The sequence below is a fragment of the Symphalangus syndactylus genome, chromosome 3 (assembly GCF_028878055.3).
Source record: "Symphalangus syndactylus isolate Jambi chromosome 3, NHGRI_mSymSyn1-v2.1_pri, whole genome shotgun sequence".
In the NCBI taxonomy this organism is placed as follows: domain Eukaryota; kingdom Metazoa; phylum Chordata; class Mammalia; order Primates; family Hylobatidae; genus Symphalangus; species Symphalangus syndactylus.
In genome coordinates, this window is record NC_072425.2 from 23,920,183 (window position 1) to 23,947,155 (window position 26,973).

At 38.0% G+C, this 26,973-nt stretch overlaps 1 protein-coding gene across 3 annotated transcripts in view; it reads left to right on the forward strand.

Moving 5' to 3' along the window:
• C5 (complement C5) overlaps positions 1–26,973 on the forward strand; it is a 129,274-nt gene that overhangs the window by 73,281 nt on the left and 29,020 nt on the right. For 2 of the 3 annotated variants that reach the window (XM_055271249.2, XM_055271250.2), the window contains exons 19-27: positions 765–838; positions 1,678–1,817; positions 10,161–10,388; positions 11,610–11,670; positions 16,627–16,716; positions 18,126–18,338; positions 18,782–18,857; positions 25,449–25,608; positions 26,322–26,417. In XM_055271249.2, coding sequence (XP_055127224.1) covers positions 765–838; positions 1,678–1,817; positions 10,161–10,388; positions 11,610–11,670; positions 16,627–16,716; positions 18,126–18,338; positions 18,782–18,857; positions 25,449–25,608; positions 26,322–26,417 — 1,138 coding nt within the window. Of the gene's footprint in view, positions 1–764; positions 839–1,677; positions 1,818–7,799; positions 7,875–10,160; positions 10,389–11,609; positions 11,671–16,626; positions 16,717–18,125; positions 18,339–18,781; positions 18,858–25,448; positions 25,609–26,321; positions 26,418–26,973 lie in introns of those variants that run through there. The other variant, XM_055271251.1, reaches the window with a different exon arrangement.

A 26,973-nucleotide genomic window follows, 5' to 3' on the forward strand; every position in this document is an offset into this window, starting at 1 on the left:
CCAGTGATTAGATTAATTACACCCTCAATTAACCCTGTGTATCATATTGTATTATAATGACTTGTTTACTTTTCTGTTTTCCACATTAAAATGTAAATACCTCAAGGGCGTGAACTAAATTCAGATTACTGTTTTATATCCAGGACTTGGCCTAGGATACTGAAAATAAATGTGTTGAACGAATGCACACTGCCTCTGAACTCCTATATTGCCTTATTGGTACAATTATTACAGTGCAGTGTAATTTATTTACTTAACTATTTCTTCCACTAGATTGTAAACTGCCTGAGAGCAGGACTATATCTTATCAGTGCTGTTTACTCAGTACTCAGCACTATACCTGATACAAAGTTGGTAGACAATAGCTGTAAATAAATATACAAGCTTAATCATAATCAACAGTTTTTAGTTATGTCAACTTTGTTTTGAGCAGTGCTAACATGCATCACTTTGCTTCCCTATTTTAGAATATACTCACAACAAATATATCTTTTTCTTTGTTTTGTGTGCTTGGATTTTGCAATGTTTCAAAGGCATCCTTCTGAACTTGAATTCTCATCATAGAGGTGCAATGTCTAAAAACATGCAATATATAGGAGAGTTACTGAATATATTTTTCTTGATGAGGTTTTCCTTAATGATGTGATTTCATCTCGTGAATTTTTTTCTTTAAAGTAGTTTGAAGCAAAAATTCTGTTAATAGATGTCTCTGTTGAGTTAATCAATATTCCGCTGTATTTGAATATCAACATTTTAACTTCCAGAAAACAGTTGCAGTTTGCCCTACCTGATTCTCTAACTACCTGGGAAATTCAAGGTGTTGGCATTTCAAACAGTGGTAAGCAGGCTTAAGTGATACGTGCATTTAAATAGTGATTTGATTAGCAAGATGTAATTCTTTGTTAATATCTATTTAGTTTACCCAGGACTTAAATGGTAGCAATTTTTTAAAAATATTATTTTTCTATGTATTACCAAAAGACTTGGATATACCCACATCTTTGAACATATTGATTTATCCTTTTGCTCCTCTCTTTTTTTTCTTTTTCCTTTTTTTGTAAATGAAGAAGGGTCTCGCTATGTTGTCCAAACTGTTCTCAAACGCCTGGTTTCAAGCAACCTTCCCACCTCCACCTTCCAAAATGCTGGGATTACAGCTTGAGCCACTGCACCCAGCCTCAAGTCTTTATTTTCCTTCACTTTTCTCACTGACTGGGAGCTTGTGTAGAGTTAGAAACAAATAAATGACCTCTCTTGGGCTGATCTTTGTGATGATTAAGTGCAGATGCTTTCCAAATAGCTTCAGGAATGGTTTTGTTTGTTTGTTGCTTTTGTTTTAAAATCTTGGTTTCCACAATCAAAATTTCATACTCATTAAAAATGGAGCCAATAATGAATATCTAAAAAGATTTGGTGCGTTAGTTGATAAATATTCTCATGCCTTAAATAGAATTAACTATTTGTTGAATAAATGAAGTTTTCTGTTAATACTAATTATTATTGAAATTAAGATCAATGAATAGAAAATTCAAGGACATGAGGTGAGAGTTCAGAGAAAAACATGATCTAATATTCTTTTTTCCTTGAAGTAAAGCAAATGTGAGAAATTTTAATACCAATAAAGCATTATAGGAATTTCCTAATATGATTCTACTTTGCTTCCACTTTGGGCTGAAGGTATATGTGTTGCTGATACTGTCAAGGCAAATGTGTTCAAAGATGTCTTCCTGGAAATGAATATACCATATTCTGTTGTACGAGGAGAACAGGTCCAATTGAAAGGAACTGTTTACAACTATAGGACTTCTGGGATGCAGGTAAGTAGGTATTAATATTTATGGGATAAAGGAAACATTCTCTGGTTTTCTGAGAATTCTATTAGTGGAATTACCATACACAAAAAAGTAAAAGTTCAACTCAGTTCAGCAATAGAAACCAAACACTTAAAATGAACATTGTACTATATGTGTAGGGATGTGAATTAAAGGGATGAAGAAAGGAGAAAGGACAAGTAGGTATTCATGTAACTTCAATTGAAAGAATAAATTGCATAAGATAATCCATGTGCTGTGGAAGTCCAGAGAAGGATGAATTCATCTTTAATTCCTTTATTTGCCTATACTCAGAGTTCCTTGATCTCCTTGATTCTAACAACCCTTTCCTCCATTTTAGCCATTCATACTCATCTTCACTTCATAGATCTTATCATCCTCTCTGAAATCTTGATTTCAGACATCTCACATCTCACCATCCAGTGACAACCTCCTTCCTGTCCTCCTAACTCATTAACCAGATTACTTCTGTAGCTCTGGGTCAGTAGTATCACTGAAACCTTCAGTCCATTGACTCAATCCCTTTTATTGTCCATTACTTCCCTGCTCTTTTTACTTTACTCCTTGTTCAGATTAGAATTCACCAGCCATCATTAAAACCACACTGACTAAAATTATGCCAACTCCCTGGATCCTATCTCACTCCAGGACACAATTCCAACCATGATTGGACCCACCATTTATCTTCTCTTTGCCAGCACACCCGTAAAGAGAATTATATAATAGGCTGACAGATTTGACTTGAAAATCACAGTCACAAAACTTTGCATGAGAATTCAATGTGTTCCAAAATTCTAGCTATATTTTTTAAAAACACTAACTTTATTCTTAGAGATTAGAATTTTAGTGGTTTCCTAAAATTCTGCTTACATACCCTCTTGTTTTGGAAAAACTATGTACCCCTCTGACACTTTTTTTTTTAAGACAGAGTCTTGCCCTGCCCTCTGACACATTTTAAAATTGGCATCTAAAATTTTTATCATACATTTTTTAAAAGATGGCAATCTATTACTTTTAAAATATTTAAATATTGATATCTTAAAATACAACCATTTTATCAAACTTATGTATAGCAAACTCCAAATACCATAGCAATCAATTTTTTAAATGCTCAAATAAACTTTTTTTTTCGAGATGGAGTCTTGCTCTGTCGCCCAGGCTGGAATGCAGTGGCACGATCTCGGCTCACTGCAAACTCCTCCTCCCCTGTTCAAGCGATTCTCATGACTCAGCCTCCTGAGTAGCTAGGATTACAGGTACACGCCACCATGCTTGACTAATTTTTGTATTTTTAGTAGAGACAGTTTTCGCCATGTTGGCCAGGCTGGTCTCGACCTCCTGACCTCAAGTGACCCACCTGCCTCAGCCTCCCAAAGTGCCGGGATTACAAGCGTGAGCCACTGCTCCTGGGCTCGAATAAGCTCTTAGCAACAGATTACATATCATTCCTTTTCCTCAATGAATTCATATTTCCATTTTACTCCCCTAATGTTATATATTTTATGCTTGAATTTTTTCTGTTGATCACCTTATTATACTTAATGAACAAAAATATGCACATACATTGAAAATGAAATATCTTAAAATTTCATAATTGTAAAATTCCAAGTATCAAATGATATGTGGATTTAGATATCATTACAAATATTATTAGTAGTATACTACTGATAAAATAACATATATTTCTAAAGTTATTAAATATAAAAATAAAATTTTATTTAAAAATTATTTTCTTGGCCAGGAGCGGTGGCTCAGGCCTGTAATCTCAGCACTTTGGGAGGCCGAGGCAGGCGGATCACGAGGTCAGGCGATCGACACCATCCTGGCAAACACGGTGAAACCCCATCTCTACTAAAAATACAAAAAACTTAGCCAGGCTTGGTGGCGGGCACCTGTAGTCGCAGCTACTCAGGAGACTGAGGTAGGAGAATGGCGTGAACCCGGGAGGTGGAGCTTGCAGTGAGCTGAGATCGCACCACTGCACTCCAGCCTGGGCGACAGAGCGACGCTCCGTCTCAAAAAAAAAAAAAATTATCTTCTCATTAGATAAATGAAATTTTTCTGTCAATTGGCTTAATAGTTATGGATAAATGTTATCTATTGTTAGAAATGAGAGAGGGTGGCCGGGCGCGGTGGCTCACGCTTGTAGTCCCAGCACTTTGGGAGGCCGAGGTGGGCGGATCACGAGGTCAGGAGATCGAGACCATGGTGAAACCCCGTCTCTACTAAAAATACAAAAAAATTAGCCGGGCGTGGTGGCGGGCGCCTGTAGTCCCAGCTACTCAGAGAGGCTGAGGCAGGAGAATGGCGTGAACCCGGGAGGCGGAGCTTGCAGTGAGCCGAGATTGCGCCACTGCACCCCAGCCTGGGCAACAGAGCGAGACTCCGTCTCAAAAAAAAAAAAAAAAAAAAAAGAGAGAGGGTTTGGCATAAATTCTATTCTTATTTTTCATTTTTATAGAGGTAGGCATTGCTGTTTAACCCAATATTATCAGGAAGATTGATAAAATAAAAATATTGTCAATTTTATTACCCCTTTATCAATATATTTTAATCTTATATCTTGGAGCTTCACATTTAGCTTATTCAATTTATGTAATATGTCTGTCACAGAATCTAACTGGAAAAATCAGTCCTCATTGATAAAATAATCAGCGAAAATCAAACTTACTCTTTGTCATAGAAATGCCAATTTCATTTTTCAATCCAAATCATGTTAAGAAATGTCACTCTTTTTTTTCACAATTTTAATTTTCAGTAAAAATGAACTTTTCCATGTAAACTTGTTTCATCAGGTAACGCTAAATATCAGAGAATGCACACACAAATTTTACTTGGCCACAGGATGTAAATGGGGAATAAACTTAAATAATCAGAATTTACCATACTGATGGTATTATCTTTTTTTTTTTTTCTTTTTTTGAGACAGAGTCTTGCTCTTGTCACCCAGGCTGGAGTGCAATGGCACGATCTTGGTTCACTGCAGCTCTGCTTCCCGTGTTCAAGTGATTCTCCTGCCTCAGCCTCCTGAGTAGCTGGGATTACAGGCATGTGCCACCTCGCCTGGCTAATTTTTGCATTTTTAGTAGAGACAGCGTTTCACCATGTGGTCCAGGTTGGTCTCGAACTCCTGACATTGTGATCTGCCCACCTTGGCCTCTCAAAGTGCTGAAATTACAGGCATGAGCCACTGTTCCCGGCCAGTATTATCTTATTTTTACAGAAACAAAATCAAAATGTTACTTATTTCTCTTCCTTAGAATTTACCCACAGGGTTTGCATAAATCCTATGAATCATGCCACCATCTTCAGCCCTGTGGAATTGCCCTCCCTCGTTTGGCTCCACCCCCACCACCCTAAATACAACGTGAAGAGTTGGAGAAGGACCTCGATTAAGAAGCTGTAAAGTTGCCTTTACATTATTTCTTTCAAATCCACTAGCTTTTCTGCAGATAGAATACTTCATGAATTTAAGATAATCATAATTCAGATAGAGATACCAAAGGCCATTTCTCCATCAGGTTCCTGTAGTGGTTTTCATGTCTCAAAATCCTGATTCAAGATGGGCTTGAGGCTTGGAAACTGAGATACTCAGACAGTCAGACCATCTCATCAAAACAGACTGAGCATAATTTTATAACTCACACTGATCTTGGCTACCAAAGGATTTTGGTAGATGATTAAGGAGGTATCACTCTTAAACCATGTAAATTGTAATTTAAGATAGACACATAAATAGGTGGGCATAACAGATGGGTAAGGCACAGAGGCCACAGCCAAACTGCTCAACTGTAGGATTGAGATCAGCAGGGGCTCCTCTGCTCACCTAGTCTTAGACATGTAAAATAGGTTTGTGTATGTTATGTATATATATATATATATATATATATATATATATATATATATATATATATACACACACTGCCTCAGCAATTTGTGTTTCCACCAATAATATTATCAGACATCTTTTCATATCAGTATATACAGATTTACTTCATTACTTTAATGGCTGCACAGTAATTCACATGGTGGGTATACTATAATTTGTTGAACCGTGTTTCTATTAAAGACATTTGGGATTTTGCAGGTTTTCACTATTATAACTGATTTTGCAAAGTCTCCATTTATGCATACATAGCTTCCTACATGTATATTTCTGTAGGATAGATGTTTTGTCTTGGAGTGAACTAACTGGGCTAAAGGGCATGGACATTTTACCTTCTGATAATAAATATTGCCATAATTATCTTCCAAAAGGACTATATCAGTTCACATTCTTACCAAGTGTATGCAGGTTGCCTTGATCCCTCACATTCTTATAATTTGGGGGAATAAACATTTTTTATTTTATTCATACAATGAACACTTATACAGAAATTGAAATGAATGAACTAGATAACTATATGCATCATTTTGATTAAAGCTCAAAAATGTAACATTGCTGAAAAAAGCAAATTGCAGAATAATATATATACACAATGAATACAACTACGTAATATTTAAAAACATGAAAGACCGTGCTATATATTGTTTGTTAATACACATAAAATTTTTGCCAAGTTGACAGGCACAAGTGATGTCACTGATGTTTCTATTTCACTACCCTGATTACTAGCAATGTTGAACCTCATTTCATTTGTCTGTTGGCCATTTGTATTTCTTCTTTCATGTATTCTATGATATCCTATATACTACTTTAATATCCTTTCTTTTGCTTTCCATTGAGTTGCTTTTTTCTGGGGTAAGTTACCTAGCTTCTTCCTGCTTAGTTTCCTCATCTGAAAAATGGGATGATAATAGTATCTATTTCGTAGTTGAAGATTAAATGAGCTAGTTCATGTAAATATAGTACTTGGCCCATAGTGAGTACTCAACAAATGTACTTATTATTGTTTACAGGAGCACTTTGTATGTTAGAGCTATAAATTCTTTATTGATTATAAATGTTGCTGGTATTCAATCTGCTACTTGTCTTTAACTTTGTTATTCATGTTTTTAATTTGTACGTTATAAAATCTGTAGATCTTTTCCTTTATGTCATTTGAGTTTTGTGTTTTTGGAAATCTTCTCTCACTGCAAGTTTTAAAAACGTTTTTCTACAAAATACCACATGTTCTCACTTATAAGTGGGAGCTAAACACAAAGAAGGGAACAACAGACACTAGGGCCTACTTGAGGGTGGAGGGTGAGAGAAGGGTAAAGATCAAAAAATGACCTATTAGGTACTATGCTTATTACCTGAATGATGAAAGAATCTGCATACCAAACCCGGGTGACACACAATTTACCTATACAACAGACTGCACATGTGCCCCTGAACCTAAAATAAAATGTTTTTCTAAAAAACTGTTTTTTCTATATTTTCTATAGTACTTTTATAGATTTTTGTGAGCATTTAGATTTTTTTATCTGAAGTAAGGATCTAATCCCAAATAGCCAGATGATCCAGCAGTATTTGTTAAGGAATTCATGCTTTTCCAACTGATTTAAAATATCATCTTGCCCCCATATGTATTGAATTTCCATATATGTGGATCTATTTATAGATTCTCTCCTCTGTTTTGTTTACATCAGTATCACACTGATTTAAAGCACCATAGATTTGTGGTTATATTGTATATCTATTAGGCAAGTACTCTCTGGTATTCTTATTTTTCAAAAGTTTTTGAGGTTATTCTTACACATTTACTCTGTCAGATAAACTTTGGAATTAGTTTGTTGAATTCTCCTTTTAAAATTATAATAGGGTTTTCATAGCTATTGTCCTGAATTTATAAATTAATATAAGGGAAATTGACTTGCCATATTGAATCTTTTACATCTCTTTGTCCTTTTGCTTTATGAACTAAATCAAGGGTCACCAATTTATGGACCATGGGCCAAATCTAGCCTGCCATCTCTTTTTATGTCCTTTGCAATGACACAATTATATATAACTTGACAGCATTTTTTTTTTTTTTGAGACAGAGTCTCGCCCTGTCGCCCAGGCTGGAGTGCAATGGCAAAATCTTGGCTCACTGCAAGCTCCACCTGCTGGGTTAAAGCGATTCTCCTGCCTCAGCCTCCCAAGTAGCTGGGATTACAGGCGCACACCACCATGCCCAGCCAACTTGACAGCATTTTAAAATGTCATGCATATCACTATGCTGCCATATTTTATTTAATCTTTAAGTTATCAGTGCATTTCCATCATATCAAAATAAGAAACAAGTGCATCTGTGATATTTTAGGCTTAGTTCCTGTTAATTACCTTTCCTCCTGAGTGTGGGTTACACTTTCTTATTTCTGTTTATCTAGTAATTTTGGATTGAACCTTGGACTTTATTAATAAAAATATTATAAAGACTCTGGATTCTATTACATTCCTCTGAAGATTTGTGTGTGTGTGTGTGTGTGTGTGTGTTAGCAGGCAGTTGGCTGGATTCAGTTCCAAACTCTGAAATCTCAGTTCAGTATTTTTAGCCTTAGCTGGATGCTAGAAATCTGTGCTGTGCATAGGTCAAGGGTCAGCCAGGTTTGAGCAAGGATTATGCACAGAACGTGGAGTTCCTTCACTATTCAGCTGTGGTAACTATTCACTACTTTGTCCTCTAGTTGCTAACCAGTATGATGTCAGGATCTACTGGGGTTTTAGCCACTCCAAGGCACCAATGGGACCTGCCCTCAGGGTAAAGCTATAAAAAGCAGGACACTTATTCAGTGTCATTCCCTTCTCCCAAGTGTCACTTTCCCTCCCACTCTCTAGTATCTGCACGTAGTTTGTTTGTTTTAATATATATCTTGTCTAGAGTTTGTGGTTATTTTTACAGAAAGTTTGCCCAATATAAGCTATTTTGCTATTACTGAAACCAGAACCACTGTTTTTTTATCTTTTCTATCAGTTTCAAAAGTTCCTTTTAGTCTCAATTTACTAAGAGTTTTTGTAATGCAATTATGCTGAATTGTATTAAATGACTCTTCTATATCTATCCTTCCCCACCCTCCCCTACTGTTCTAAGGAAATTATTGGCCGCAGGTGACTCCCACCCTGGTGGTTGTCTCCCAAGAAGATAGTTAAGAGGGAAAAGGAACTTTCTATTTTCAAGAAATTCCTCAAAATTAGTGGTTGAATAGCTGGTGCTCTCTTTTGTTTACCTGCTTGATTTATTCTGGATTTTATGGATTTATTATTTTGGGTATAGTTCTCAATTCTATCAGTTCACCAGAATTTGGAGGGAAGATGAAAAATGTTCACTATTTGAGCCAGAAGTCAGTGGGCACTATTATTATTCCCATTACAAAGATGAGAAAATGGAGGATTAGAGAGTTCATGCAACCAGTTTCCATCACCAGTTAATAAGAGGAATGCCAAAAATGGAATCCAGGTCTTTCTGGAGCCAGAGTTTAGTTGTAAAATGAGGTACAAATGAGAAGTTGATAAAATTAGAAAAGTAAGCCGGGGACATAATGGGCAGGGCCTTGAATGCCAATATAGGGAATTTTCAGTCTTTGATGAAACCCATCATTTATTGAATACCAGAGGCTTAGCTAAAAGATACAAAAATGAATAAGATGAAAATGAAAAAGTACCTGAGCCTAAGGCTCCCACTATCTGAAACACAAACATGTAAAGAGACAGGGTAATAAGTGCTATCACAACAGCATGAGCTCTGTACCTAATTTAGTACGTAACAGTCTAAGAAAGGTAAGATGTTTCTGAGACAGTGTTGACTTTTCTTCTTCTTTTTTTTATTTTTTTTTTTGAGACGGAGTCTCGCTGTCGCCCAGGCTGGAGTGCAGTGGCGTGATCTCCGCTCGACAGTGTTGACTTTTCTAGACATCTCTTTGCATTGCTAAACTCTACAGCAACTTGTGTGTCTATGTTAAGAAATCTGAAATGAATTTTCTTCTGTGCCTTAGAATCTAAGGGATTATTTTAACATTGTTAAAGTGGAGAGTTTGTGTCCAGACAAGCATAATCAAGGTCAACTTTTTTAGAGATAAAATATTTCGAGTCTGGGCATGGATTACAGCATCATGCCTGTAATTCCAGCACTTTGGGAGGCTGAGGTGGGTGGATCACCTGAGATCAGGAGTTCGAGATTAGCCTGGCCAACATGGAGAAACCGTGCCTCTACTAAAAATACAAAAATTAGCTGGGTGTGGTGGCACGTGCCTGTAATCCCAGCTACTTGGGAGGCTGAGGCAGGAGAATTGCTTGAATCCGGGAGGTGAAGGTTGCAGTGAGCTGAGATCATGCTGCTGCACTCCAGCCTGGGCAACAGAGCAAGACTCTGTCTCAAAAAAAAAAAAAGTGTATTTTGATATAATTCTTCACTTGTATTTCAGTTCTGTGTTAAGATGTCTGCTGTGGAGGGAATCTGCACTTCGGAAAGCCCAGCCATTGATCATCAGGGCACAAAGTCCTCCAAATGTGTGCGCCAGAAAGTAGAGGGCTCCTCCAGTCACTTGGTGACATTCACTGTGCTTCCTCTGGAAATTGGCCTTCACAACATCAATTTTTCACTGGAGACTTCGTTTGGAAAAGAAATCTTAGTAAAAACATTTCGAGTGGTGGTAAGAAAAACATGCTTCAATAACTTATGCTTAAATTATTGCAAAAGAGAGACACAGAAAGAGGGGGAGAGGGAAACAGTAGTGTAAATTTAACAAAACATTAAGCATTAAGGAATCTGGATGGAGGTTATTCTAGATATTTTTTGTACTATTCTTGCAATTTTTCTATAAGTCTGAAATTGTGCTTTAAAATTTTTAATAAAACAATAACATTTGTTTTGTAGAAAATATAAAATACTGAAAAACGACAGATAAATAAAAATCATCAATAATTCCCATACCCAGAGATATCTAATTTTAACAATTGGTACACGTCTTTTTTTGGTATACAGGTACAATCGGTACACAGGCTTTTTTTCCCCCTTAATACATTCAGAAAACGTGTCTTGAAATCTACGTGACAGACATTATGCAAGGAACTGGAGATAAAACAATAAATAAGACATGGCCCTTGAATTTAAAGAACTTACAGTCTAGAAAACTTTCCATTGTATAAACAAATAAACAGGCCCAATAAAGAAGAAAAGTATCATTTGTTAAGTACAATTTACCCACAGTCTGTTAATTGCATTCATGTTATTAACATTAATATTTTTATATAAGTATGATTTACCAATTAAAAATAATAGTACTTTTTAAAGGACTAAAATTCTTGCTAAGGGTCATATGGCCAGTTAATGACAGACTGGATTTCCTGGCTCTTCACTCTCTGAGTTCTGTTTTCAGCTATGAAATTCACTTCAGTAAACATGTACTGACTTATTTTGTGCAAAGCACATTCCCATGCATCCTTGCATTGTGGTTCCATGCAGTCTCTGGAGCGAGGCTGCCTGGCCTTAAATCTTGGCTCCATCACCTCCTAGCAGTGTGACAGTGTTACTTGATTTCCATGTGTGTCAGTCTCCTCATCTGTCGAATGGGAGTAATAACAACACCAACCTCATAGAGGTTTTTAGAGGTTAAATGAGTTAATACATATAAAGCACTTAGAACAATTATCTGGCTTATAAATAACTTCTTTTTAAGCGTTTGCTCTGGTCAATATGCAAATAGCCATAAAATCTTATTGCTGCTTATATCCATGTAAGTATTTATACATAGTTTGCCTTTTCCAAGAAAAATAATTTTTTAGTTTGAAAAGTGGTCCAGAAAAGTTGATCCAGGGAATTCAGGTTATATAAACTTATGTTTTTAACTGAATGTTTTCTGCCTTTATTTTAGCCAGAAGGTGTCAAAAGGGAAAGCTATTCTGGTGTTACTTTGGATCCTAGGGGTATTTATGGTAGGCAAAATGATTTTTTATTTTATATGTTATCTTTTGCTTTAGAAGTTGAAGTGTGTATGTAACTTAAAACACTATTTTTCAGAATGTGAATGGTCTAGAATCAGAAGTATCCACTTCTGGCCAGGCACAGTGGCTCACGCCTGTAATCCTAGCACTTTGGGAGGCCGAGGTGGGTGGATCATTTGAGGTCAGGAGTTCGAGACCAGCCTGGCCAACATAGTGAAACCCTACATCTACTAAAAATACAAAAATTAGCTGGGCATAGTAGTGGGCACCCGTAGTCCCGGCTTTTTGGGGAGCTGAGGCAGGAGAATTGCTTGAACCTGGGAGGTGGAGGTTACAGTGAGCTGAGATCGTGCCACTGCATTCCAGCCTGGGCGACAGAGCAAGACTGTGTCAAAAAAAAAATAAGTATCCACTTCTTAGATCACTATCTTTCTTGATAGCATTATAGTACAACTACTATAATCTGAATGACTGAGACACAACAATAATAATTCTATTAATTTTGAATGCAAGGCCTTGAAATAGTAACAATTGCATGACTTCCCTTATATATTATTCATTGTCTATCCATCACGATAATAATTTATAATATATTATTATTGAGCCAACAGTCCAAAGAACACCTAAGAAAAAGTCATTTACATGATTAACATGCATTATTTGAAAACATAATAATGCTGATTAATCACTTAACAAACCCATTCCTCGTTGCTCCTGCTTCCCTACTTTTCCTTCAATTGAGATATTCCAAATCTTCTCAAAGCGAGAATTTTGCAAACATTTGAGCACTTAATCAAGGCCTAAATACATATACATATATTTATGAAATCTAGGATGTGGCCAGTTAACCATTCTCTTTTCAACTAAAGAAGACAGATTACTGTAGTTCTTATTAAATGCTTACAATTTATCTTAATGTTGTATCAATAATTTTTGTTTTATTTCAGTGATATAACAATGGGGAAAAATTTACTTACAGATCATGATCACTATCATCAGTGTCATTTCCTCTGAGAAAGCAAAGAATTAATATCCTTTACACTCTAATTCAGCTGAATATCATGAACTGAGGAGTGTTATTTCAGTAGAGTAATAAAAAGTAAAATCCATCTGTGTACATGTGTCCACATGCTTACTTGTTTCTCCAGTTTTTTCTTCACACAGACCTCCTCCTTGCCTGCTCATTATGAATGATCTATAGGTAGAGATATTACAAGTTTTGAGAGTTTTAGCCTCATGCAATTATATCAAGCCTCAAAAGCCTCTGTGTCCTTGGCTTCTCTTTTTTTTTTTTTTCACCACAGATGCTTCCTCTGCTGACATTATTGCAAACAATTTTCCAGAGCAGTCTTGTATTACTCATCCTAGGTGTGAATATTAAGGCCACAGGATAGGAACAATCTTTTATCTGGGAATAAATCTCTTTAGAGAAAATCTGGGTTAAAACAAAAATCTATGCCTCTTTCCAATCTTCTCATATGACTTTTTTCCCTTAACATTTTAGGCAACCTGGATTTAGGCAGCTTTCCTGATTTCTAGAGAGCTAAAGAGGGAAAAGATAAAAATTCTGTTCAGCTTATTTCAGATATTTTATTAAATGCTTCTAATATTTATTTATTTTTCTGAGTCGGGGGGACAGGGTCTTGCTCTGTTGCCCAGGCTGGAGTGCAGTGGTGCCATGTCAGCTCACTGCAACCTCCACCTCCTGATTTCAAGTGATTCTTCTGCCTCAGCTTCTGGAGTAGCTGGGATTACAAGCGCTCACCACCATGCCTGGCTAATTTTTATATTTTTAGTAGAGACAGGGTTTCACCATGTTGGCAAGGCTGGTCTGGAACTCCTTACCTCAAGTGATCCACCAGCCTTGGACTCCCAAAATGCTGGGACTACAGGCATGAGCCACTGTGCCTGGCCTACTTCTAATATTTATATATTGAAATCACTATACAACTGTGATACTTTACAGGATTCAGTTAAAAAAATGCTAAAAAGTATTTGGACAAATAAATGGACAATAATGTTAAAGGAAATCTGAAAAAATATATCAATGAGGGAGAACAAACGGTATATAGTAATTAAAATTGTGTGACACCAGCTTAAAAAAAGACTAAACACAGAGACTCAATGCCTAAGACTAGCTCTAGTCTTTAGTTTCTGCTTTCTGTCCCTGATAAGCCCTTTTCTCCCAACTCGTCTCATATCTCAAATGCAGAGAGTTAAGTTTCTCACTCCCTCATTTCCTGACACACCATCCTCATTGGTTTAGGCAGGCCCCTCTCGTTTTATTTTTTCCTTCATCCCCGACCCCATTCCCATTCCCCTTCTTCCAAATGTACCCACTCAAATGTGTTTGCTATATACTTTTGAATAGAAAGGTAATGTTGTTTTGTATGTATGTACCTTTTTAATCTATGTATATGTAACATTGTGCTATAGATCCTATTCTATGTCTTAAGTTGTTACACTCAAGGCTTAGTTTTAAAGAAACAGCTCGGCCGGGCGTGGTGGCTCACGCCTGTAATCCCAGCACTTTGGGAGGCCGAGGCGGGCGGATCATGAGGTCAGGAAATCGAGACCATCCTGGCTAAAACAGTGAAACCCCGTCTCTACTAAAAATACAAAAAATTGGTGGGCGTGGTGGCAGGTGCCTGTAGTCCCAGCTACTTGGGAGGCTGAGGCAGGAGAATGGCGTGAACCCAGGAGGCGGAGCTTGCAGTGAGCCGAGATCACGCCACTGCACTCCAGCCTGGGCGACAGAGCGAGACTCCGTCTCAAAAAAAATAAAATAAAATAAAAAAATAACTCTATTGTTATAGGTATACTTAATTCATTTTTCTTACACAGAATTTCAGAGCATGTTCCCTCACCATTTTATCCATCACTGTATATACAATATATTTCCCTTGAAAAATCCGTGTTAGCATTTACCTGGACTGTATATCCAGGAGCTGGGTCAAAGGGTATATACATATTTAATGCCATTTAGTCCTGTCATATTGCCCTTCGGAATGGTTATACTTCCATTAGCAGTGCACGAGGGTTCTCACCTCACCACGACCTCACTTGCCTCTCTAAAATGTGGCATTTTTAATGGGTATAAAGCACTATCTCATTATTGTTTTAATTTGGATTCTTCTGGTTACTAATGATCTTAAGCATTTCTTCATATACTTGTCCATTTGGGTTTCCCATCTGTCAATTGCCTATTCATATCTTTTGCACATTTTTAAATTTTCTATTTGGGTTATCTTTTTAAAATTTCTTCTTGATTTTGCCTCTGATGTACCTCTTTGAGCAACAACAAGCCTTCATGGGTTTTGAAAAGGAATTATTTATTCTGATGTAGTCAAATCCATCATAATTTCGTTTTATGGTTATATATTTTTGAGGTAATCTTTAAGAGGTCTTTCTCTACTCTTAGTTCACAAAGATATTGCTGGATATTTTATTCTGTTAATTTTATAGATTTGACTTTAAAATGTTTTAATCTGTCTGGAACCTGCCTTTTTATGTGATGCCTTGATGAGTCTTTTACCGTGATCACTGACGAGGAGTAAAATTAACTTCTCTTAGTTTTAACTTTCTCTTTACCTTTTCCACCTGGTAGTAGAGTTGCCAATGGAATTGAAATAGTCAAGAGCAGGTTTCAATGGAGAAAATGGTGAAGGAGCAAATCTAGATAATCTCAAGGCTATCTGTAATAAGTATCATTGAGCATGAATTGAGCATGAATTGTATGCCAGGCTCTTTGTCTATATTGTTTTTATCCCACAAAAATCCTTTGAGGAAAATATTGTTATCTCCATTTAACTGATGAACAAATTGAGGCTAAGAAAGGTTGTATCTTGCCCATTGTCACATACATAGTAAGCTCTTTTTGAACTTCATGCTCTTTCATTCAAACTGCAAACCTCTTAAATGTCTTCACTGAGTTTTATTTTGATATATCCTCTGCAGTTATCAAGGGTTAATGAAGAAAGAAGTTTTATGAGGAATGTTCCTGCATTTTTAGGAAGGCCACGTGGCTTGTCCATTAAATTGCAAAATGTGACTCATTTTTCTTTAGCATCTTCCATATGCCAGGGTCTGTGCTAAGTGCCGGGACTACAGCTGGAATGAGAAATGATTCCTGCCCCCCAGAGCACTTTCTTAGCAGGACAATGGGAGGTGGATTCTCTTTGTGGTGACTAGCGTGGGCTCTGCAGCAAAACTTCTGGAGTTGGGATTGCAGCTCCACTTGTACTAGTTCTGGGACCTTGAACGCATTACTTTCTAAGCCTCAATTTCCTCATCTATAAAATTAAAATAACGAAAATAGACCTAACATAGAGGATTCTTGTGAGAATCCAATGCAATAATTCATTTAAAGAGCTTAGTAGCATGCTGGGTACTCTATCAGTAGAATGATCAATGTTACCTTTTGTTGGACATAAACCAGTGATCACAGTAGAAAAATTATCTGACACCAGTATGCTAAAACTCTGTTGTTTTGCTCATAGATTAAAAAGTATCAAAACTAGATTGGGAAGGGAAGGTGGAAAGAATTTCAGATCATACTTCCCTGTGGAGCTAATGTTCAATATATAGTTGATTAAGAAATTACATGTTAGTTATTCTTAGCTTTCAGTTCCAGGAACAATTTTCTCTCTTTGGGCAAGCTGGCATGCTATATTTTGCTGGTGGATAAGATTTATATAACCTATTTATTTCACATCTTATAATGACCAGGAAGCTTACAGCCAAATTTAATGCTTTCTTTAATAAGATTATACAAGCCTAAGGTTTGATTAAAATCCTTGATGATTTTTAACTTTCTTTTAAAATTTTAATAGTCTAATTATAAGTCTTTTATTTTGAAATATTCTTTGAAAGTAGATACATTATAAATAATCTGCAAATAGTCTTCCCCTGGAAACTCTGTATAAATCCAAATTTTCTAAATTACAGGTACCATTAGCAGACGAAAGGAGTTCCCATACAGGATACCATTAGATTTGGTCCCCAAAACAGAAATCAAAAGGATTTTGAGTGTAAAAGGTAAATTAACAAATGCCATTTTTATTTCTCATTTCACTTGGAGCTTCAAACAAAAATCAAACATCCTCATGATTATTCTGTTTCTCCACTTCCGTGTTCAGTAGTACACACAAATCTACCTTTAGGAGTGCTCTACCCCTACCCATCCCCACTTTCAAACCTTTGATCACTTTTCCCACTATCTTCTTCCAACTGCCTGATTTACATGGAGATTCATTCTCCTCTAATGGAGGGTAGGGACTGTCATTGGCTCAAAGATGTCTCTAAAATGGGGGTCCAGTTGCTTCTAGACTTAAAGAACTTTCCATGGTCTTAGTGGCCAGTCCTGCTCAAGAGAAGGCCTATGGCCTGCACATGGCCTAGAGAGAACAGCACTGCTCTGCTGAAGTACTGGTCCCAGAGGGGTTGTCTTAGTCCATTTATGCTGCCATAACAAAATAACAAAATTTATAAATAATCCAAATTTATTTCTCACAGTTCTGGAGGCTGGGAAGTCCAAGATCAAGGCACCAAGAGATTGGGTGTTTGGCAAGGGCTGCTGTCTGTTTCCATGAGGACATATGTTGCTGTATCCTCCTGTGGCAGAAAGTGGAAAGGCAAAAGGGCAAAAAGGGGTGAACAACTTCCTCACACTTCATCTATAAGATTATTAATCCCACTCATTACAGTGGAGCCATCATAACCTAATCACCTCTCAAAAAGCCCCACCTTCTAATACTATCACCTTGGTGATTAGGCTTCAGTGTATGAATTTTGGAGAGACATATACATTCAAACCATAGCAGGGGTTCTCCTCCCCTGGGATACATTTGCAGCAGTCATATTTGCACAAATGACTAGGTTTTCCCTAGTCTCCAGGCTTTACAATTCAATAACATATTACCGAATGATAGAATGTCCTGACTACATTTTATGTCAGATAAAACCCTAGAATCACAAAATGTTAGTACTGGAAAGGATCTTTTTGATCATGTGCAACCCTGTTGTTGGATATAAAAGAAAGTGGCATGTCCAAGGTTGCACAGTGAGTTATAGACAGAGTCATGTCAGCACTCCCTGTTCAGGCTCTTTGCTTTGCTTCCTGGGAGGGATTGGTAAATATGGTTTATAATGTCTAAAGCTATCAGGTTGAATGACAACTAATTTGCCATGTTCTCTTGCAGCAATCAGTCCACTGTATTACATTACCTACCACCATATTTTAGTGATTTTTAAAGTCTTTTTTTTTGTTTCTTTCAAATTCGTGTTCCTAACCAGATCTTTTTTTCTCACCCCATTTCTGAGAAGTAAGTCAACTGCCTAGATGAAAAGGGAAGAACCATCTCTAGATGGTTGTTCTTCTCTCTTGAGAACATACTGTTAGAAGTTAATAAAAAGCAATGTGTCTACTTTGATCTTTTTTGTTTCAGGACTGCTTGTAGGTGAGATCTTGTCTGCAGTTCTAAGTCAGGAAGGCATCAATATCCTAACCCACCTCCCCAAAGGGAGTGCAGAGGCGGAGCTGATGAGTGTTGTCCCAGTATTCTATGTTTTTCACTACCTGGAAACAGGAAATCATTGGAACATTTTTCATTCTGACCCATTAATTGAAAAGCAGAAACTGAAGAAAAAATTAAAAGAAGGTAAAAAAATGTTTTTCGCATAAAAATTGGGTGATTTTAAACTAATATTTTTATTAAACTAATATTTAAGTTGTGAATTATAGAAAACTTTATAAGAGAATTTTAGCAAAAAAATCATGAGATGGACTCCACTATATAAATAAATATTATTTCTGTAGCATTTTGGCTCAACTTACCAAAATGCCTGGATGAGAGCCAAGGCACCTGCATTCCAAACTACAGAACACTTCCTTCCTTTTTGAATGAGATCAGAATGTTGTACTTGGTGATTCCCAATTCGAGCAATTCATATACTTCCTTTGAGAAGTTCAATGCTGGCCACAGAGCATATGCTTGCTGCCCAGCACCAAAGGAAGCTTACCATTCTCAGGGGCTGATAAAGCATTCTTTGAGTAGAAACGGAGGTCTGTGAAGCACCGTGTTCTTTTTCTTGTGCCTCTTAGGGATGTTGAGCATTATGTCCTACAGAAATGCTGACTACTCTTACAGCGTGTGGAAGGGTGGAAGTGCTAGCACTTGGTAAGTAGAAGATTTTGAGTTGCATTTTCATATAGTGGTTAATTAACTAAAGAATAATAACCATAATGGAAACTCCATTCCTCCAGTTGCTCAGGCTAAAAGCCTCGTCATCCTTCACTCCTCTCTTTCTCTTACAATTCACATCTGATCCAGCAGATATGGATTCAGAATATATCCTGAATTTGACTACCTCTCACCGCCTCCACCACACTATCCTGTTCCAAGACACCTTCCTCTCCCACCTGGATTCTTGCACTAGTCTCTCTTAGTCTTCTGGGTTCAGCCGTTGATCCTCTTCAGTATATACTCAACACAGCAACTGAAGTGACCCTGTTAAAACATATGTTAGATCATGCCACTCAAAACCATTTAGGAGCTTCCCATCTTACCCAGAGTAAAAACCAAAATTTTTATTGTGATTTACAAAGCTCTATATGATCTGGCTCCACCTCATGTCTCCTACTTTATCTCCTATACTCTCTTTCCCTCCAATTCAGCTCCACTAACCTTCCTCAAACACACCAGGCATGCTTCCACCTCAGGGCCTTTGCACTGTTTTCTCAGTCTGGAATACTCCTCCTTAGGTATCAGCATGACTGGCTGTCATATTTCCCTCAGGTCTTTACCAAATGTCACCTCAGGGAGGCCTCTGCTATATCATAATGTCTAAAATTGCAATCCACTCCCCTCCCAACACCTCATATCATTTCTTTTCTCCTCAGCGTGATTACTAATGTTCTTGCTTATTCCACTATTTTGTATCTCCCCCACTGGAATGTAATCTCCATGTGGGAAGTCCTAAGTATCCCTAGTGCCTGGTACCTACCTGGCACTGGTAGATGCTCACTCAATAAGTATTTATTCAATGAAACATAACTTCCAAAATTCTGATGATTTGAGGGAAAGATAGTCTGAATTAATTAAGAGTTCATATGGCAGTCTATTTTCAAAAAATACTGGCTAGGTGTGGTGGCTCACGCCTCTAATCCCAGCACTTTGGGAGGCCAAGGTGGGCGGATCATGAGGTCAAGACATCGAGACCATCCTGGCCAACATGGTGAAACCCCGTCTCTACTAAAAATACAAAAATTAGCTGGGTGTAGTGGCACATGTCTGTAGTCCCAGCTACTCAGAAGGCTGAGGCAGGAGAATCACTTAAACCCAGGAGGCGAGGGTTACAGTGAGCCGAGATCACACTACTGCACTCCAGCCCGGGTGACAGAGTGAGACTGTCTCAAAAAACAAAACAAAACAAAACAAAAATCGTGCTATGACAAAATATTTAATAAAAACAGTGTGCCAGCTGCTTTGTAGGTTCTATATGAAACATATTTAAGGAGTTTACAACCTAGAATACTTTTAGATTTTTTTCTATTTTCTTTTTTCTTTTTTTTTTTTGAGACGGAGTCTTGCTCTGTCCCCAGGCTGGAGTGCAATGGCACGATCTCGGCTCACTGCAACCTCGGCCTCCCAGGTTCAAGCAATTCTCCTGTCTCAGCCTCCTGAGTGCTGGGATTACAGGCGCGCACCACCACACCTGCTAATTTTTGTATTTTTAGTAGAGGTGGGGTTTCACCGTGTTGGCCAGGATGGTCTCCATCTCCTGATCTCGTGATCCACCCACCTCGGCCTCCCAAAGTGCTGGGATTACAGGCATGAGCCACCATGCCTTGCCAATTTTTTTCTTTAGCTATTGAGATCTCCCAGAATTTTATCTTTGGCCCTCTTATTTTCTGTAATCTCTCCTGGTACGATCTCATTTTTGCCCATGACTTCCATAACATCTAGGCCAATGGCCCCCTAATCAATGTCTCAAGGCCTAACTTCTTTCCTAAGAAGTTAGGAAATGTCCTAGATCCACATTTCTAGGTTTCTGGGAGCCAAAGGTCCTTCAAGCACAATATGTGCCAAATTCATTATTTTCTTCCTCAGGTACACTTCTCTGTTCCTTTACTCAGTGCACAACAATACCCTGCCCTTTGTCCCCCATTGATCAAGTCAGAATCATCAGTTGGTTTTTGATTCCTTCCTTTCCTTTTGGCTTTATCTCTGATCAGCTACCAAGTTCCATAGATTATACCTTAGAATTAGGTCTGACCATGTGTAGGTGACACACTTTAAAAGACACACAGGGCCAGGTGCAGTGGCTCACACCTATAATCCTATCATTTTGGGAGGCTGAAGCAGGAGGATGACTTGAGCACAGGAGTTCAAGACCAGCCTGGGTAACATAGGGAGACCCTGTCTTTAATAAAACAATAAAAATATAAAAAAATAAATAAAAGGCTCATAGACCCCTGCAGAACACCAACCAGAGGATAACCCAGGATGCAGGAGTGGGAGTGAGTGTCAATGAAGACTGGAAACTGACACAGCGGGACCTGGGAAATAGATGCCTGGAGAGCAGAAAGCCCCACAGGAAGGTGCAACAGCCTCTCAATAAACACTCAGAGCCCTTCAAGAGTTTGGGGCAAGACTGAAACAGACCCAACTCCATGAGTTCCTAGAAAGAAAGAATAGACATAGAAGAAAATGTCCAGTACCTAAATACCCTCAAACTTTTCTTGAGAAATACAAAGCAGATTTTTTAAAGTGCAAATATCATTCATATTAGCAAAACCCAAAATTGATGACGATGAACATTTTTTGTATTTGTCTTTTTTTTTTTTTTTCTTGAAAAAGAACATTGTGGATATTGAAGTTTCTCTTTAACTACAAGCCTCCATCTTATTTCTGTTTCTTTCCCCCAAGGGCATTCACTATCATGAGTTTATGCATCTTTCCAGAACATTTTTAATATTTTATATAATATATATATACATGAAATCATATAGATGTAACTTAACTCCAGTTTGGCTGCTCACTGCTCAAATGCCAAACTCAAGAGGCTAGGGTTGGTGGGAGGAAAAGCAGGTTAATTCAGGAGCCAGCAACCCAAGGAGATGGCAGACTACAGTCATGAAACTATCCCAAATGCCCTAGGCGGGCCAGAGGGATTTTAAAGAGGAAGGGGCTTGGAAAACTATGTGCAAGAGTTAGCTACGTAGGCCGGGCGCGGTGGCTCACGCTTGTAATCCCAGCACTTTGGGAGGCCGAGGCGGGTGGATCACGAGGTCAGGAGATCGAGACCACAGTGAAACCCCGTCTCTACTAAAAATACAAAAAAATTAGCCGGGCATAGTGGCGGGTGCCTGTAGTCCGAGCTACTCGGAGAGGCTGAGGCAGGAGAATGGCGTGAACCCGGGAGGCGGAGCTTGCAGTGAGCCGAGATCGCACCACTGCACTCCGGCCTGGGCGACAGAGCGAGACTCTGTCTCAAAAAAAAAAAAAAAAAAGAGTTAGCTACGTACAGGTCAGCATGTCTTGTTCTGATTATTATCTTGAGTAATGGGCCATCTAGTGGTCAGCTAGACTGGAACAGGTTTGTAGATTAACTGCTCAGTATTTTTCTTCTCCAGGGGACATTTCGCAACCTTGATTTTTATCTCATGGCTAGTTCCTGGAATTCTTAAGCAAGGACTGTTTAAGAAAGTTAAGCATTGTAAAAGAAAGAATGGTTATTTGCTTCCAAAATGAAGTGATGGGTTTACAGTCCCTTTTTGTATTTCTAAATGATTATAATTAGTATCATACTGTACCTATCATTCTGTAACTTACCTTTTTCTTTTAATACTTTTTAGTTATTTTAGATCTAGTAGTATAGGTAAATATAGCTCACTCCTTTTCATTGCCATGCAGTATTTTATTTTACAAATATATCACATAGTATATATTCTTTATCTATTCCTATCTTGATGGACAACCATTTCCAAATTTTAATATTACAAACAATGTGATAATGAACATCTTCACATGTCTCTTTGTGCACATGTGTGAGAGTTTCTCTAGGGTATATCCCAGGAGATAGAATTGCTGGAACATAAGGAATGCATATTTACAGTTTCATCAGATTTTGCCAGATTTCTCTTCAAGGTGACTAAAAAAATTCTTTTCTACTCTAAATTTTTAGTCCCAGACCCTACTGTAAAACATGAGGAACTAAACTAGACCATATTAAGCACTTGTAGAGGTAGCCTAGGGTCTGGAACAAAAGCAAATCAAGTAGCCTACTTCTTTTTTTCCTCCAAGTCACACTTAAAATTTGAATTTCAGGGCAGTCTCCAAGGGACAGGTCAGTGGGAAGAGTAGAATGCAAAAAGCTGGAGCGAGTTGTATTTGCTTTACCTTTAGGGAAGTGCTGTCTAGACTGTCACTCCTTAATGACACCAGGGATGAGACACCCAAGAGTACCAAAGAGAAAGAGAGATAGGAGTAAGAGCTTATAAAAACCAGGTGCAGTGGCTCACACCTGTAATCCCAGCACTTTGGGAGGCTGAGGCGGGTGGATCACCTGAGGTCAGGAGTTTGAGACCAGCCTGGCCAACATGGTGAAACCCTGTCTCTACTAAAAATACAAAAATTAGCTTGGCGTGGTGGCACGTACCTGTAGTCCCACCTACTCAGGAGGCTGAAGCAGGAGAATCACTTGAACCTGGGAGGCGGAAGCTGTAGTGAGCCAAGATTGTGCCATTGCACTCCAGCCTGGGCAACAAAGCGAAAGTCCGTCTGAAAAAAAAAAAAAAAAAAAAAAGGAAGTAAGAGCTTATACCTATTGAATACTTTCTATAATCTAGAACTATTTTAACTATGTTCATATATTTAATCTTTATAATTGATCCCAAAGGATGAGTCCATTGTTTCTATTTATTGCCATTGCCTTTTTTCAAAGATGTAACTAAAGCACGGGGAGGGTACATCATGGGCCAAATAGATAAGTGGAGAGGCAGCCTGGCCTTATAGGTAAGTGGAGAAGCAGCCTGGCTGTATAGATAAGTGGAGAGGCAGCCTGGCCGTATAACTGCACTCATATGCCTTTCTAGCCTGCTAAAAGAAGAGAGACTTCCAAAAGCCAAAATCCAAAGAGAGACCCAGTATAAAATGTGGGCCAATCTTTGAAAACGTGAGTGTCCTTGAACCTGAGCAATCCATAGAAGTATTTCTCCTCCTTGAGAGCAGTGTGGGAGGATTAAAAAGAGAGGAGCTCTCAATTCTTACCCCTAAAAGTCAATAGAATAGAAAATAAATTTCTGATATTTCTAGAGAAAGAATTAGGAAAAGGCACCTAGTTCTGGAGGGGCAAATTCCAATTAATATAAAAAAATTTTTTTTTAAGTAAATCAATTAGAGCAAAGACTGAGAACAACCTAAATGTCTACAGAAAGGAAAATGGCTTAAATAGCTTTGGTGCATCTGTACCAAAATACTATAATTTAATGTATAAAATCACTTGTAAAAGAACAAAGAAACATTATGTATTAATATAGATCTATAAGGCATATTACTAAATGGAAAAAAAGCCAAGTACAGGATAATGTAAACATTCTCCCACTATTTTGGTGTGGTTGGGATGGAAAGGTAGATGGGAAGGCTATATCTTGTATCTACTATTTGGAAGAATGCACAAGAAACAATGGTCATCTTCTGTTGGGAGGTGGAGGGGGACAGGGACTGCTAGAAGGAGACTTTTCATTATATATCCCTTTGTGCTTATGGATTTTTTTTTTTTAAAGTTCTGTCAGTCAGGCTGGATGCAGTGGCAGGATCTCAGCTTACTGCAGCCTCTACCTCCTGGGCTCAAGCAATTCTCCCACCTCAGCCTCCCAAGTAGCTGAGTCTATAGGTGCATGCCACCACGTCTGGCTAATGTTTGCATATTTTGTAGAGACCATGTCTCACTATGACGCCCAGGCTTCACTTTTGGATTTTTGAATCATGTAAGGGTTTTACCTCTTTAAAAAAGATGCTTAAAATACATTTTAAAAATGAAAATGAAAAGGAAACACAAATTTTTTAAGTGGGGGAAGTGGGAGAGCAAGTCAAGTGGTCTGAGTCTCAGATATTTGAGGACCTGGGGAGTGGGGTCTCCTGGGCGACTGAGAGAGTGAAGAAATGTTATGGGGGGCTGAACCCAATCCTCTCTGATACTCTTTGATGGGTATTAGTAGAGACTTGAAATTGCTTTTTGACTAAGTAATAATGATCATTAAAATTTCCTGTGGGGTAGTAAGTTCTGTGTCAATGGCAGCACTCGAGGACAAGTGCGATAAACACTCCAGGGACATTGGGAAAGGGGACTTGGGGCCTCAGATAGGAATTTAGATTCCATGGCATGCACAAATTTTACCATCTAGAATTTTATGATTTACTCTTTCATGTCTCATGTTCATAGGTCAATGCCTTGACTCAAAACTATTTATTTTATCTCTGTTATCTTCAACTTTAGAATGTAACTCTTATCATCAGGAATCAATTTTTAGCTTGTGTGCTAGCTAACAATGTTGTAATCACAGAAGATGTGCTGTTCACATTTGCTTACCAAATATTTTGGAGGTATTCCAAAAATCTTCCCTTCCTTTGTAAAATGGTGACTTACTTTGGAATTGTATGTTTTAAAATGTTATTTTCTTTTAAAAAATAAAGTTGTATAAACTAATTGAAAGCCAAAAGGGATTCAGCATTCTAAATATTTATTTATTTGATTTTGTCTTAAAGGTTAACAGCTTTTGCTTTAAGAGTACTTGGACAAGTAAATAAATATGTAGAGCAGAACCAAAATTCAATTTGTAATTCTTTATTGTGGCTGGTTGAGAATTATCAATTAGATAATGGATCTTTCCAGGAAAATTCACAGTATCAACCAATAAAATTACAGGTAAGGAAACCAAATGCACAAATTAGCAATAGTTTTATTTACAGTTTGAGTTTTATTCTCATCCGATTATGGGAGGATGAAGAAGAAGAAGGAAAAAAATGTAATTCTGCAAGAAATTCCTTTTGTGAACAAGCAAAAAATACAAAGGTCTTTCCCATAATATCTGAAGTGAAGCGATCTTCAGACCGTTCACTAGAGATCAGAGAAGTGATATCTTAGACCTCTCGTTTAACGGGGTGGAGGGAGATGGGCAAGTGAAAGCACTCAAGCGAGATAGACCCAGAGCTTATTGAGAAATGGGAAGCAGGAAGGGAAAGAGTGGGAGATAAGGCTTAAAACACAGAGTAGAGGCCAGGTGCAGTGGCTCACGCCTGTAATTCCAGCACTTTGGGAGGCCAAGGTGGGCGGATCATGAGGTCAGGAGTTCAAAACCAGCCTGATCAATATGGTGAAACCCCGTCTCTACTAAAAATACAAAAATTAGCCGTGCGTGGTGGTGCGCGCCTGTAGTACCAGCTACTCAGAAGGCTGAGGCCGGAGGATGGCTTGAACCTGGGAGGCAGAGGTTGCAGTGAGCCAAGATCACGCCATTGCACTCCAGCTTGGGTGACAGAGTGAGACTCCAGCTCCAAAAAAAAAAGCAGAGTAGAATCAGGTCATTTCACTTTAAAGACACAATTTCACTCCCCTTTTAAAACATTGCTTCTTTTTAGGGTACCTTGCCTGTTGAAGCCCGGGAGAACAGCTTATATCTTACAGCCTTTACTGTGATCGGAATTAGAAAGGCTTTCGATATATGCCCTCTGGTGGTAAGTAAGAGTTTTCTTTCTCTCACACCCATCATCTATTTCTGTACTATATACTGGAGGGGCCACCAATCAGAAGACCTTTTGTTTCAAAGGCTTCTTTTCCTTCTTTCCAATAACTTGAAAATAACTTAAACTCCAGAATTGAAAGATTTCAGAACAATGATAGATATTAGAGACCACCTAGGCCAACCTACTCATCGACAGTTGAGAAAGCTGAGGACTGTAAGTAAGGTGAATTCAATTGCCCAGTGTCACAGGTTAATAAATCGTAGAGCTGGGTCTAAAACTGATAGCTGGAACTGTGATGGGAGAATGATCCAGTGCCCCCAGCTTCTCTGTCTTATCTTTGCTAAATCCTGCTTTATATGTTACTGTTACCCTATAGTGAAAGCATTCTGTATCATGCAAGTACTGAGGATACGCAACAGCAAATGTGTATCCTCCAAATCCTTCCAAACAACATTTGCTTGGAAACAGGGGAGAAAAGTGATGAGCCACCTAAGTAAATCAACATAGAAGATTTCCAAGGTTGAGATGGAAAATCTCAAGTGGATTT